Source organism: Myotis nattereri, assembly GCF_964212035.1.
Source record: "Myotis nattereri genome assembly, chromosome: X".
Taxonomy (NCBI): Eukaryota; Metazoa; Chordata; class Mammalia; order Chiroptera; family Vespertilionidae; genus Myotis; species Myotis nattereri.
This window is the reverse complement of record NC_138078.1, coordinates 89,005,091-89,019,840: the sequence shown is the minus strand read 5'-3', so window position 1 is coordinate 89,019,840 and position 14,750 is coordinate 89,005,091. Positions and strand designations below refer to the sequence as shown.

Sequence of the window (14,750 nt, the reverse complement as noted above, 5' to 3'; positions counted from 1 at the left end):
GTTAGATTGAGAGAACTTAAAAATATCATGGTGAATATGATTACAAAAATTGGAATATTTAAGCAGGTGTTATGTAAAGAAGTTATGTCAACTTTGCCTTAATCTTTCAATGAGAATGAAAATTATATCTGGATGGGAACACTTCCCCTACCCAGGATTGTAAAACCACAACCTATGGCTAAAGTCCAAATGGAGGTTGTAGTTAGGAATTTAAGAGTTGATAAAATTAAGGTAAAAGCTTATAGGAAAATTGGTATATTTGAACAGACTTTCATGAAATGATTGCATCTCTTTTACCTGATGCTAAAACAGAAGGCATAGAAATCCATCCTTAGAGCAATATTAATCAGGAAATAAAAAAACAATAACCAGTACCAATAACATTTTCTGAGTCCACAAAATGTGGAATAGAACCTACTACTAGAGGTTCTATCAGAGGCTAATAGGAAGAGATTATTTAAATAGTTTGTAACTTGGATACTTTCTCTGAGCCTTTATGATGTGTATTTTCTACCCCCAGCTTCTCTGGGACCTAGGAGGTACTTCTGATATGCAGACAACTCTCATAATAGAAAAAAAAAGAGAGAGGATATATTTGGAAATTGGGAAAATAAAAAATCTTGTGTCTTCTCTACAAATATTAGCAAGTAGAACAGTGATGGCGAACCTATAACATGTGTGTCAGAGGTGACACACAAACTCATTTTTTGGTTGATTTTTCTTTGTTAAATGGCATTTATTTTTTTATTTTTTTTAAATATATTTTATTGATTTTTTACAGAGAGGAAGGGAGAGAGATAGAGAGTTAGAAACATCGATGAGAGAGAAACATCGATCAGCTGCCTCCTGCACATCTCCTACCAGGGATGTGCCCGCAACCAAGGTACATGCCTTTGACCGGAATCGAACCTGGGACCTTTCAGTCCGCAGGCCGACGCTCTATCCACTGAGCCAAACCGGTTTTGGCTGTTAAATGGCATTTAAATATATAAAATAAATATCAAAAATATAAGTCTTTGTTTTACATATGGTTGCAAATATCAAAAAATTTCTATATGTGACATGGCACCAGAGTTAAGTTAGGGTTTTTCAAAATGATGACACGCCGATCTCAAAAGGTTCGCCATCACTGAACTAGAAGATTTCTTTTTGTGTTTGTCTCTGTTTTAGATATAAATATGGTATTTTTCTACCTCCAGATGATATTACTAAAAACAATTATAAAGAGCTCTGTTTAATTGGCTTAAATACATTCTACTTATATAAATTTAAAAAAATATGGAAAAATTTTCTAGTGAATTTCAAGTTCACATAATCTGGAATAGTCTCTGGTAAATAAAAACTAGTTGCAGTTTGCTGATTTAATTAAAGCAGATAAGTCTTTAGAATAATAAATATTATACTTTTATTTTACCTGGGTTTACTACAATAAATTCACTTTATCACTTTTACAAATTCATTAGCAGGAAAATAACTTGTGGTAATAATTGACTTTACCTTGTGTTTCATAAAGTTTACATAAGTAATCTAAATTAAACAGATGTAAGTAGTATAAAAGGTTTGTTTGTAAAACATTTTAGAAAAAATCATGTGTTACATCATATATGTACTTAAGAATCATTTCCCAAAATCTTTTGGTAACTTGAAACATTAATGTTTTGCTAAGCTAAGTTAAATGCTGGAGTTATTGAATATCTAGATCATTTCCAAATAAGATCAAATACTGAAATTTTAATTGTTAAATAAGTCTAAGTTTACCAACTTTTGACTTCTAATTACAGAACAACTAAAAAGTCAATTTGCATCTATTAATAAATGCATCTTATGCCTGCTTAAAAAATATACTATTAAGAAACCTTTGTTTCTAGAGGTTATAAAATGTACTCATGAATTTGGGAGTCTAAAATATCCTATCTAATAAAAGAGAAACATGGTAATTGTTGTACGACCGATACCCTTCCCATTGGCTAATAAGGGTGATATGCAAATAAACTGCCAGCCAAGATGGCGGCCGGCAGCCAGGCAGCTTAAACTGAACATGAGGCTTGCTTGCTTCAGTGAAGGAGGACTGCAACATTCCCCGCCTGCCTTGCCGGCCTCTGAGCCTGCAGTTTGAAACATAGTTACAAATATAGAAGCTAAACAAAACCCCAGAAACCAGCTTTCAGCGAGCTGGGATCTCAGAGCTGGAGTTGATACAGAGTTTCGATTATAGAACCTAAACAAACCAGATACCTGCTTTCAGCAGCAGAAGTCTCAGAGCTGGAGCCAGGCTAAAGCTGGCCCAGAATAAAAAAAAATAAAAAAAAAAGGAGCGGTTGGGAGCTTCAGTCCCAGCCTGAAAACAGCCCTCAGCCCCTCACCCAGACTGGCCAGGCACCCCAGTGGGGACCCCCACCCTGTAGGGTGTGTGACCAGCTGCAAACAGCCATCATCCCCTCATCCAGGCTGGCCAGGCACCCCAGTGGGGACCCCCACCCTGATCCAGGACACCCTTCAGGGCAAACCAGCCAACCCCACCCATGCACCAGGCCTCTATTCTATATAGTAAAAGGGTAATATGCCTCCCAGCACCAGGATCAGCGGAGCCGAGAGGCCTCCCGGCACCAGGATCAGCGTGACAGGGGGCAGTGCCCAAACCCCCTGAATGCCCTGCGGCTCTGTGGGTGACAGGGAGCAGGGCCAGAACCTCTCTATCAGCCCTGCTCTGTTCCTGACAGGGGAAGGCGCCCCAACCCCCTGATCGGCCCTGCTCTGTGCCTGATGTGGGGAGCTCCCCAAACCCCTGATCGCCCTGCGGCTCTGTGTGTGACAGGGTGCGGCGCCCCAACCCACCCACCCCATGGGCCCTGCTGCCCACCCCATGGGCCCTGCTCTGTGTGTGACGGGGTAGAGGCATAACTTCCCCATCCGCCCTGCCCTGAGTGTGACAGTGGCGGCACCCCAATCCCCTGATCGGCCCTGCTCTGTGTGTGACAGGGGGCAGCGCCCCAACCCCCTCATTGGCCCTGCTCTGTGCATGACAGGGGGTGGCTCCACAACCTCCCCACTGACCCTGTCTTGAGTGTGACGGGCGGCGATGCCCCAAACCCCCAATTGGCCCTACCCTGAGCGTGACTGAGGGTGGCATCGCAACCTCCCAATCCGCCCTGCTCTGTTCATGACAGTGGGCGGCGCCCCAACTCCCCAATTGGCCCTGCTCTGAGCCTGAGCAGGGGCTGCACCTAGGGATTAAGCCTGCCCTCTGCCACCCAGGAGCAGGCCTAAGCCAGCAGGTCGTTATCTCCCGAGGGGTCCCAGACTGGGAGAGGGCACAGGCCGGGCTGAGGGACGCCCCCCTGCCCCCCCAGTGCACAAATTTTTGTGTACCGGGCCTCTAGTACTGATATAAGAGTTCACAATTACTTATTTAGTTTTCATTAGAAATTAAGACTTTTAAGGTTTAAAAATCCCCATATATTTCATTAAAACAACTAGGAATAATAAGGGAAAGAACTTAAATGCAAGGTAAGTAGGATATATGTTTTCAGTAAAAGAAAGTATAAGGAATAGAAATATATTTCATTGAGGGGAAAAATTTAAGAGAGGCAAAATAGAAAAGAAAAAAAAGAGAACAAAAATCAGCAAGGAAGTTGTGGAGGTTTAGAGTTGAAATCTTTGGAAGAAAAATGGAGGTTTATGCATAATCGCAACTGATTAAGATTTGAATAAATTTAATTGAGTTTTAATATCAAAGGTAATCTGATACCAAATAAGAGTTTGGTTCTCTCTCTCTCTTTTTCTCTCTTTGTTCAAAGGACTAAGTTTTCCTAAATATTGGTCTGCTCCTGATAAAATACTGTGAAAATTTTTCTACCTAGAAAGCAAAAATTTTGTATTTTATCAAATAATTTTCTTTTTATGTTGTCTTAATCAGGTCCTTAATTACTTAGCAAAACTTAATCTTTTCAATAATAAGAGCTAAATTTTGCTAACAATTATGTAATTGTATGTATTTGTCATTGAAGTATTTTGCTGTCACTTTGGTAAAATGAATAATTAAGTATTGTTTCAAAATGATCAGTAATTTTTATAGTCAAGTGTCCAAAACTTTTGATATTTTCACAAAGTTCCTAAATTTCAAATTTCATATTGTATTTTTCTCTATTTGAAAATAATTCTGAGTTTTTCCAAAAGGGTCCTTGGAAGATTTCAAAGGATCTCTCTCTTCTATAAAAGGGAGATATTAAACTAATTAGGCATATTTGATATGCTAAAATTACATGGGAGACTTTGCCAATTAAGAAATGATAATAATTGCCCTAACTGGTTTGGCTCAGTGGATAAAGCATTGGCCTGCGGACTGAAGGGTCCAGGGTTCGATTCCGGTCAAGGGCATGTACCTTGGTTGAGGGCACATCCCGAGGAGGGGGTGTGCAAGAGGTAGCTGATTGATGTTTCTCTCTCATCGATGTTTCTAACTCTCTATTCCTCTCCCTTCCTCTCTGTAAAAAATCAATAAAAATATTAAAAATAAAGAAATGATAATGTTGTATTTGTATACATATATGTTATTGTTATTAATATATATGTTCCAAAAATTATATAAAATTTCTAAAAATCTAAAATGTCCTGTTGTAATGTTTCATTTGTAATTATAGTTGTTATCATAAAATGTTGTGTTGCGGAAATAAGCAAATTTCTCCATCAATTGCATTTTAATGAATCATATTTTTAACCATGCCATTAAATTTTTTGTCATTCACACTCAGTATTTTTTGTTGTTTTTTTTTTTTGCTCTGATGCTTTTGCAAATATATTTTATTTTCAGAGAGATTTGTGGAGAGAATTCTGACACTAAAATACAGGTTCCTGATAACCTTTAAATTATATACCATTGAACTGGGTAAACATTTGCAGAACTGTAACAAAAAAACCCTGATGGCTTCATAATCCTGCTAACAAAAAATTAAGATTAATAAGAATTGATTATGTGGGAATGAACAAACTGATGAAAATTATTATAATTTCATTTGAAATATTTCTGAATTTAGTGTTTTATTTCTGCAGATTTAAGAAAACTTTTCTTTTTTTCTCCAAAGCTACCTATAAATTACAGCAATTTGGTGAATTATACCTTTGTAAGCAGAATGGAAACACTTCTCCTTTTTTGCTAACCTGATTTCTCTGGTATTTGGAAGCTCTTAGAATTCTTATTTTCATGGCAATATAGTTATTTGCATAAGTTCAATAAGAATCTGTTTTCCTTTTAATAGGACACAATTGGAAAATGGTTATATTACCAAGGTTTTGACTGGAATGCCATGTTTGAGGGACACATGCATCGATTCAGATATAGACAAATAGCTTTAAGGAGCTAGATTGACTTTATAGGCCAATAGAAAGCCCCTTAGAAAAATTGGCTTGATATATTGCTTATAGAATTCCCAGAAACCTTACCAGGTGAGTGAAAAAGTTTACTTCCTGGCAGGTGCAGTAATCTCAGGATATTTTTGGAACCCTGAGAAGAGAGAGAATAACCTAAATCTAAAGGCATTACAAGCAAAGTCTAATGGCAAGCATTTAGCTTAACCTCTTATCCTGGAGAGGCAGTTAAACATTCAATCTAGACATTTCTTATGAAAAAAAAAATTCAAACACAGCAGATTTATAAGAAAATATGATGCCAAAATTTCTATTTGGGTCTGAGTTCATTGTCTCGCAAAAATCAAAGAATGAGGTTGTGGACAAAGATGGTCAGCAGAAGCAAAATTTATTGAGAGGTAGACGCCCTGCAGCAGTCAGGGAGGGGCCCAAAGTGGGTTGCTAATGCAGCTACTTTGCCTCAGGTTCCACATTCCCATGCCCCTTGAGGCAGTCCTGGAAAAGATGCAGCTGGGGTTCCAGGAGAGCCAAAAGCAGGCCAGTGTCCAGAGCTTCTGTTCCATGTTGCAGCCGGGTGTAGTTCAGTGTCCAAGCTAATGAAACTCCATCAGTCCATGTGTGGAGTCCCATATGGCCATAAGCCATGTGAGCACAGGGTAGCATATCCCCTGCCACAGGGGAGCCAGGAACCCAGTGCACCAGAGAGAGAAGAGTATGCTTCTTTGTCGAGGGGGAGGGGTAGATATATGCTTTGCTAGCTCCTGATTGGTCATTTCAAAGAATTTTGTTTTAGCAACATCCATATATTTTAAAGCTCACATATCCCTCAAGCAGGCTTCTTTCCCAGCTAATTGGGTCCAGTTCTAGGTCCTTTGGTCTGTCTCTGTGGTTTTTCTCATAACAGGGTGCAATCAGTAAGCTGCAGCTTGTTATTCTTGGACTTTCCCATTCTACTTCCCACCCATGGTCCTATCTCTGACTGCCTACATCCCTTCTATCTCCTCATTTATATGATCAATTACTAGTCTTGTTGTATTTTTTAAATAATCAGGTCAAGTTTATTTAAACTAATTTATTTTGCAAATAAATTAGTCTTATTTTGGCTATTTTTGGTAAAAATTTGGGTTGTCTAAGAGAGAAAACTATGTTTCAATAGAAACTATAACACACTTGTGGATATCAGATTCTAGTTCAATTAATTATCTTTTTTTTTTTTTTAATTCTCACCTGAGGATCTTTTTCCCATTGGTTTTTAGAGAGAGTGAAAAGGAGGGAGGAGGGAGAGAGGAAGAGACAGAGAGAAAGAGAGAGAGACATTGATTGGTTGCCTCCCATTCACATTCCGACCAGGGCTGGAGATTGAACCTGATACTGAGGTACATGCCTTTGACCAGGAATTGAACCCAGGTCTCATCAAGCCATAGGCTGATGCCCAGTACTGAGCCAAACCATCCAGGGCAATTATCCTTGAGGTTTTGTTCTTCCCTATAAACTGACTAGATCTTGAATTCATCTAGTTTCCTCAGATATTTGGTTACAACTACCCAAACTACTAGTAATGTTTATTTTTCTACCACTTTTGTCTTAAAATCATTGAAAAATAAAGGTGCTTTGTTTCTGAAACACTGCAACTTGATATAAACTTCAGAGAAAGCAACATGTAAATAGTGAAAGTAGACCTTGGTACTTGAGTTCTGGCTAGGAAAGAATTCAGAGGCAAGACTCAAACATGCAAGAGAAAGTTTACTTAGCAAGCAAAGTGAAAGTACACTTGAAAATATAATTTGAGTGGGTGGCCCAAAGAGCCGTCCTGGGGTGTGGGCTAGGGCTCCTTTTAACCCCTTGGAGGGGTGTTAACTGCTTTCTTCTTCAAGCTGATTTACTAGTATCAGAGACCGTCCATTATCTCCTGTTCTTGTATGGAAGTCAGATGGGGCTTTTCTCCAGCCCCCTTGTTCTTCTCTAAAGGGAGGAGGGGAGGTACCATATGTATGACTAGGTATATGCCAGGAGAGGAAAGGTAAGGGGGAGAATCTGACCCAAATGACTAGAGGCAATCTAAGGGAGGAGGTCTTATTAACAATAAGACCTAATACTTGCTCTTCCAGTTCTGCCTGTTGCTAGGTATCCATTGCTAGGTGTCCAGGACTTTCTGCCTTGGTGAGGTTCTGTACCTGGCCTATTGTCCTGCTCTGCTCATTCCTATCTGACTGCCTATCACAAATACAAACTCATGTTCAAACAATCTTCATGCCTTTTGGTGTATAAGCCACTTAAAAAATTTACCTGAACACCCTGTTACATCATCAGAGATAGTTCCAACTCCAAAAGATGCTCTGAGTTTGGCATGTAGAAATATTTTATACTGAATGTGCTTTAGGCTCAAAAAATTGTTTATAATTTGCTCCAGTCATTAACCTTTGTTTTCCTTTTGTTTTGATAGAAATGTCTCTTATGAAATAACTGATTGCTTGCTTAAAAAATATAGGGCTAATTTTGGGAACCCACCTGCATCATTGGCTCCTGAAATGAGACATAACTGTTTAATTGAACTGACTTGTTCTTAGGAGTGATTGTTTTAAAATGAAATACGGAGCAATCAACAAATTTATCTTCAGGACTGTGAAGATTTTTACTTAAGTTTCAAAGTTAAAGGTGTGCAGAGTTTGCCACCATAAAATATGCCTCTTTAGGATATTGATCATTTTAGGCTGGTTACTTTTAAGAAATTAAAGACAAAGGAAAAACCTTTAACCTTGCCCTTAACTGCCTAAAAGAACTTAGATAGCTCTAACCGGTTTGGCTCAGTGGATAGAGCGTCAGCCTGCAGACTAAAGGGTCCCAGGTTCGATTCCAGTCAAGGGCATGTACCTTGGTTGCAGGCACATCCTTAGTAGGGGGTGTGCAGGAGGCAGCTGATCGATGTTTCTCTCTCATCGATGTTTCTAACTCTCTATCCCTCTCCCTTCCTCTCTGTAAAAAGTCAATAAAATATATATTTTTTTTAAAAAAAGAATTTAGATAGAGGGCCTGCTCCAGGAAGGGAGCTATCATTATAGATAACTATAGTTTCATATAGAGAGTGATAGACAGGGAGGAACCTAACAAGGCCCATTTCATCAAAGCCCTCTCTGTGTCCCTTGTTAAAGATGGCCCAAAAAACATTTGTTTATCAAACGTTTGCATTTTTTATCTCCATGTGAATTGCCTTTCTGCTCTTTGAAATCTCAAACCATAACTCCACCTTTCTCTCCTTGCTCAAGATGGCAGGTAAGCATCAACTGCCTGACTTGTCTTTAGGTCCCATATTCTCATGGAACCTCCATAGGTACATATGCAATACATTTGGTTATTTTCTCATGTTAACCTGTCTCTAGTCAATGTATTAGACCAGGCAGAAGAACTAAGAGGGAGAAGGGGAACTTTGTCCTCCCCCATGCCTGTAATATTGGAAAATAACTTAGAAGTGATATTTTAAATGATTACTAATAAAAATAATCAGAGTTATGTAGCACCATATAAACTAGAAAGGAAATAATTATGCTTTCTAATCATCTGCGTTTGTACTAGAGGTCTCCTTCTTAATCTAGTTGGTGAAAAGAATGTTGGTGAAATAGGATAGTAGGCATTGTGGAGTTAATTTTGGCTGTCAACCTAAGAAAACCAGTTACAACACTAATCGATGCTATTAATGGCAATTTGTCCTGGGAAGTGAGCAGGCTGCTAAATATTCACAAAAAGCTATTGGACAGATCACAAGAAACAGATCCTTGTAGTATGTAGTCTAGTGGTAGCAATGACACTGCACATCCTGAATCCCCAGGTTCTACTTCTTGTCTGGTAAGTGTTTTGAACATGTGAGCACCATTGAGATGCTAATTATTGCTATTTATCATCCTTGGTTACAAAACTGTAAAATCTGAGGAAGAGATATTTAAATGATAATTATTATTCATCCCTTCAAAGAAAAAGCCCTGAGGCAATTTACCTATTCCTACTATTGAGAGTTTGACAAGCCAGTTTTGCCAAGAATTTATTGGAAGACTATGATTTTGGCAATGTTTCCTAATCAGTGTGCCATGACAATTTGAGCCATTGTCAAAACACTCTGTGTGTTAAATATCCTGAGTTTCTTTACCCCCAGGCAGTTGCTTTTTTGCCAAAATGCTTGTTTCTAAAGTCACTGCTTTCAGCTTCAGTCTGCAACTTAGAGATAAAAGCCAACTGGTTCCTTTGAGGAACATAAACAACTGAATAGTGCAATCAAGATTAAGGAGGAGACCTCCAGGTCAAATGCAGTAGGTGTCCTGGACTGAATTCTGCAAGTCTGAAAGTATTTGAAAACATTCAGTTACAAACTACAGGAGAAATACACATTTTAAAATGAACTCCATATTCAGACTCAAAAGTATTGTGGGCAGTGAGAATGGCACCAGGTGGTAGGCAGACTGGACCTGGCTTCAGCAACCACAGTATTTGAGTTCTGGCTAGGAAAGAATTCAGAGTCAAGACTCCAACTATAAGAGAACATTTATTTAGAAAACCACAGAGGTGGAAGAAGTAATTCATAGAAGAAATGTGCTAAGGAAATAAGAAATAGAGGCAAAGGAATGGCGCTTGGAGCTTATAAGTGAGGAAGGTACAGGTGACACACCTGGGGGAAAGCGGAAGAAGGGGGGAAGGGGAAGGCACAGGCTTGCTCCTGGGAGAGAGAGCACACTGGGTCCTTTGTCCTAAGGGTTTTAAGGGTGTAGATTTTAGGGGAGGTCCCAGGGGAAGATCTCAATAGATTATTCAGCAGCTTTCCAGATGTGTCCTTTCTGGGTCAGGGTCTCCACTGATTGATTGGCTTGCTCCAGGGTAGGGGTCATTATCCAATGCAGCTGGTCCTGAGGTCAGCCATGGGGTTATTTTCTGGTTTTGCTGCTTTTCTGGGCCTGGAGCTGAAATACAACTGAGGCCCAGATGTTAACTCCAGGGAAGAAAGGTCAGGGGGTCCAGACCACATGACCAGTAATATGCTAAGGGAAGAAAGGTCACCTTAGGGGCGAGGTCCCACCCTACAATTGTCCTTTGCTAGACATCCAGGACTTTTCACCCTGGTGACCTTCTGTACCTGGCCCGTCTGTCTAACTGTCTACCACAAAAGTACTCAATTTTTTAGGTTATGGAAAAGCTCTCCAAACTTATCAAAAGTTAAAAAGATTATTCTTAGGTGCATTCTTGTGCTCCATTATGCCCTGCTGGGGGCTCTTGCCCCTCCCACGATTTTCCTGTTATTCTCATTGTAGGTTTCATGATTAATGGCTTCCAGTAAACCACCTCACCCAGTTTCCAGTGGACCACCTACACCTGGCCCCCACCTGCACCTGGTCCCACTGGTTACTCTTGTACCCTTTACAAGAGACATAAATATCCCACTCCCCCTACTTTGCCTTGCTGATGCCATTTTGACCTCAGCCCCTCACTTAGCAGATGTAACAATAAATTTATAACTCTTTACCCCTTTTGGCCTCCTGCGTTCCTCCTTCGGTGATCCTAACAGTTATAATTAAACATTCATAGCTCTTCCCTCTTGCTGCCATCGTAGGAGCGCCAGCGGTCAAAATGAAGTTCAACCCCTTTGTGACTTCTGACCAGAGCAAGAACCATAAAAGGCATTTCAATGCACCTTCCCACATTCGAAGGAAGATCATGTCGTCTCCTCTTTCCAAAGAGCTGAGACAGAAGTACAATGTTCGGTCCATGCCCATCCGAAAGGATGACGAGGTTCAGGTTGTTCGAGGACATTACAAAGGGCAGCAAATTGGCAAAGTCGTCCAGGTTTACAGGAAGAAATACGTCATCTACATTGAACGAGTGCAACGGGAGAAAGCTAATGGGACAACTGTTCACGTGGGCGTTCACCCCAGCAAGGTGGTTACCACTAGACTAAACCTGGACAAAGACCGCAAAAAGATTCTTGAACGTGAAGCCAAATCTTGCCAAGTAGGAAAGGAAAAGGGAAAATACAAGGAAGAAACAATTGAGAAGATACAGGAATAAAGTAATATTATATACAACTTTCATTAAAAACTTAAAATGAAAAAACAAACAAACAAAAAAAAAACATTCATAGGCAACAATATTCATCATCAGATATCCAGATAATAGAGACCCTCATTGTCAGAAACTTCACTGAAGTAAATTGTAGCCTTTTATCCCCATACATTCATACATGCACTAAGGTCTAAAAATAGGATTGGAAAATATTCACTCCAATCATAATAAATTGAACTTGAAGCTGTGTTAAGTTCTAGATACTTCTACAGTTAAACTCACCTCTGTGATCTGTTCTTTAACCACAATATTTTGTTTTTCTTATTTGTAAAATAATTAAATCTTGCTTCAATAACTGTTCAGTATGAACTATCTTTTATAAAATTATTCAGTTGACAAAGACATTTTGTTGAAACAACAGAATGATACCATTTTCACATAATCCCTGATGATTGGAGACCTAGGCTCATGCGAAGAATGTCCTTGTGGTTTTGTGGTGCTTCTTGACTAACTGAAAATAGGCTGCTTGTATTGTCCAGGTTGTATTCCTAGATAATCACACAATAGGACTTTTTTTTTCCAGCTTACTTATTCATTATAAACAAAAAATTATGCTGAAGACTATTTTTCTTCCAACTGTCTGACAACCTTAAAAATGGCTTTCTAGATGCAATTTGAGAAAATAATTCATCTTACAACAATAAATGTCTCTTCAGACAAAATGAAATGGAGAATTGAACATGTATTAAATGAATTGGAGACAACCACTCCTAATTTGAATAGTTTAGGGTCATCAAATCACCAGAATTATTCTATCTGTCACTGCTACTTAGGAACATGAGTTAATTGCTTAATAGTTTTTTTTCTTTAGCTCAATACACCAGGCTCTAAAATACCTTAAATCAAGCTAGTATTGGTCAATGGCAAAATAATAGAAAGCCAAATGTCTTCACTCTATCATTCATATACCAAACACATATCTTTCATCTCTTTCATAAGTCATGTTGAACAATTTCACTTTCTATGATGACTAAATCACCATCGGGGACTTTTAAATAAGACAAATGCATTTAGATATAATAGGGTTCTGATACCATGTAATAAACCTAGTTATGAATACTAGAAAGGAGCAAAGGGATGGCCAAATATTGTAGGCCTGTCGTTTGTGCAGCTTTGTCTGGAAGATTTAGTTTAACACACCCCAGGGGGCCACGGGTGTATTCCCCTCAGATCTCTGGGGTAAAGGACTAGACAGAGGGAGAATAGATGCATGCCCAGTAAAGTCTGAGTAACACAGGGAACGTACTTGTCTGTCAGTCACACCTGGGAACAGGTCATTGGCCAGAGGTAGGCATGGCCACTGCAAGTACAGGAAGATCTGAGATATTTACTCCCTTGAACAAAGAAGTTTGCTCTCCTGTGTTTTGGGGACTCCTGGGATTCTTTTTGCAGGAGGCATGCTCTCTTGGCTCCAATGCATTTGCCCACATGGCTCAGAACCATGTGCACCCCACACAATGGACTAATGTACTGCCACTAGTCTGATGCCACACTGGACCCAGCTCCACCATGAAATGGAATGGAATGGAATGGAATGGAATGGAATGGAATGGAATGGAATGGAATGGAATGGAAACTCTGGATATTGGCTTTGCTTCTAGCTCTACTGAATCCCCAGATGCACATCTTCCAGAACTGCATTAGGAAAATGGGACTTGAGAAACACATATAATTCCATGCAAATAAAAATCACATATCCTCCATGCAAGTCTCAAAAAATATTTTTCTTGAGATATCGTGAGGACCTGATCCCCCATTCAATGGGGAAAGTGATAGCTCACAGTTCCAACTAACTGGGATGAACCATATTATTCAAGCACTCAACTCAATGCAACTGTGTCATATTAGTAAGAAAAAAATGCCACCCTAACCGGTTTGGCTCAGTGGATAGAGCATCAGCCTGCAGACTGAAGAGTCCCAGGTTCGATTCCAGTCAAGGGCATGTACCTTGGTTGGGGGCACATCCCAAGTAGTGGGTGTGCAGGAGGCAGCTGATTGATGTTTCTCTCTCATCAATTTTTCTAACTCTCTATCCCTCTCCCTTCCTCTCTGTAAAAAATCAATAAAATATATTAAAAAAAGAAAAAATGCCATAATATTTGATTTTGAATGTGAACATGAGTCAGTAATCATGCAAATAAAACATATTTATAAACTACTTCATATTTTCCAAAGAATATTCACGTTGCTTATCTCATTTGATCCACTTAACAAGCACCCAGTAGAAGACACACAAATAGTGTATTTTTAAAAAAGTTTTTCTTTATTTATTTTAATATATTTGTATTGATTTCAGAGAGGAAGGGAGAGAGAGAGAGATGGAAACATCAATGATGAGAGAGAATCATTGATCGGCTGCCTCCTGCATGCCCCCCACTGTGGATCCAGCCCACAAACTGGGCATATGCCCTTGACAGGAATTAAACCTGGGACCCTTCAGTCTGCAGGTTGACGCTCTATCCACTGAGCCAAACCAGCTAGGGCAAGTGTATTTTTAATTATAAATACAAATAATAAAACTTACCTCAGAGAAGGAAAGTGGCATGTCCTGTGTGTATATTTCATCGACAATTAACAGAGGAGAAAATAAAGGCTTAGCACAATTAAGTATTTTTAATCAAGGTCATATAATTAGTAAGTGGCAGAATGAAAATTTGCACAATGGTCTTCTGATTCCAGAGCTTGCATTCTTGACCCCTTTTTATTCTGAAATTTCTTCCACTATCTTAGGAAGGATTTTAATTAGTTATAATTAAATATATTTCCCCTTTTCATCACACTGGCTTAAAGGACAGGTAGCTCTAAGAAAGGCTGAGCTTCTCTTAAAATAGATGGGCATGTCCTTCAGTTACTTTTTGAGCCTCTATTAGATAAGATAAAAGTTTCTCCTTGGGTCATCGTCAAACCAATGTGTCTGTGCCTGCACCAGTCAATGCCAGCCCACGGTTGGAACCTGGAGAACAAAGAGTTCCACTCTGCACCTGCATGAAGGTACTCAGCGCTATGAAAGCCAGACCCCAGCAGCAGTTCTGGGAACCATACTCTGTTAGTTTGTGCTCCCTTACGCATCAAGTTCCCTCCCTTTCTCTCCATCTTTTTTAAAAAGTTTTTAAAAATTGAGAGAAACAGACAGACAGACAGAAAGAAATGTGTGAGAGAGAAACATCAATAGGCTGTTTCCCACACTCGCCCTTATCGGGGATGGAACCTGAAGCCTGGGTTTGTGTCCTGACTGGGAATCAAACCCACCGCCTTTGGTGTATGGGAGCTGCCCTCCAATCAACTGA

At 39.5% G+C, this 14,750-nt stretch overlaps 1 protein-coding gene across 1 annotated transcript; it reads left to right on the top strand.

Moving 5' to 3' along the window:
* Positions 1–10,952: 10,952 nt before the first annotated feature.
* Positions 10,953–11,409, top strand: LOC308512054 (large ribosomal subunit protein uL24-like; the record flags this gene model as incomplete). Its single annotated transcript, XM_081081851.1, has 1 exon — positions 10,953–11,409. The coding sequence occupies exon 1, from the start codon at positions 10,972–10,974 to the stop codon at positions 11,407–11,409; it is 438 nt and encodes a 145-aa protein (XP_080937977.1). The 5' UTR covers positions 10,953–10,971.
* Between the last annotated feature and the right edge of the window lie 3,341 nt (positions 11,410–14,750).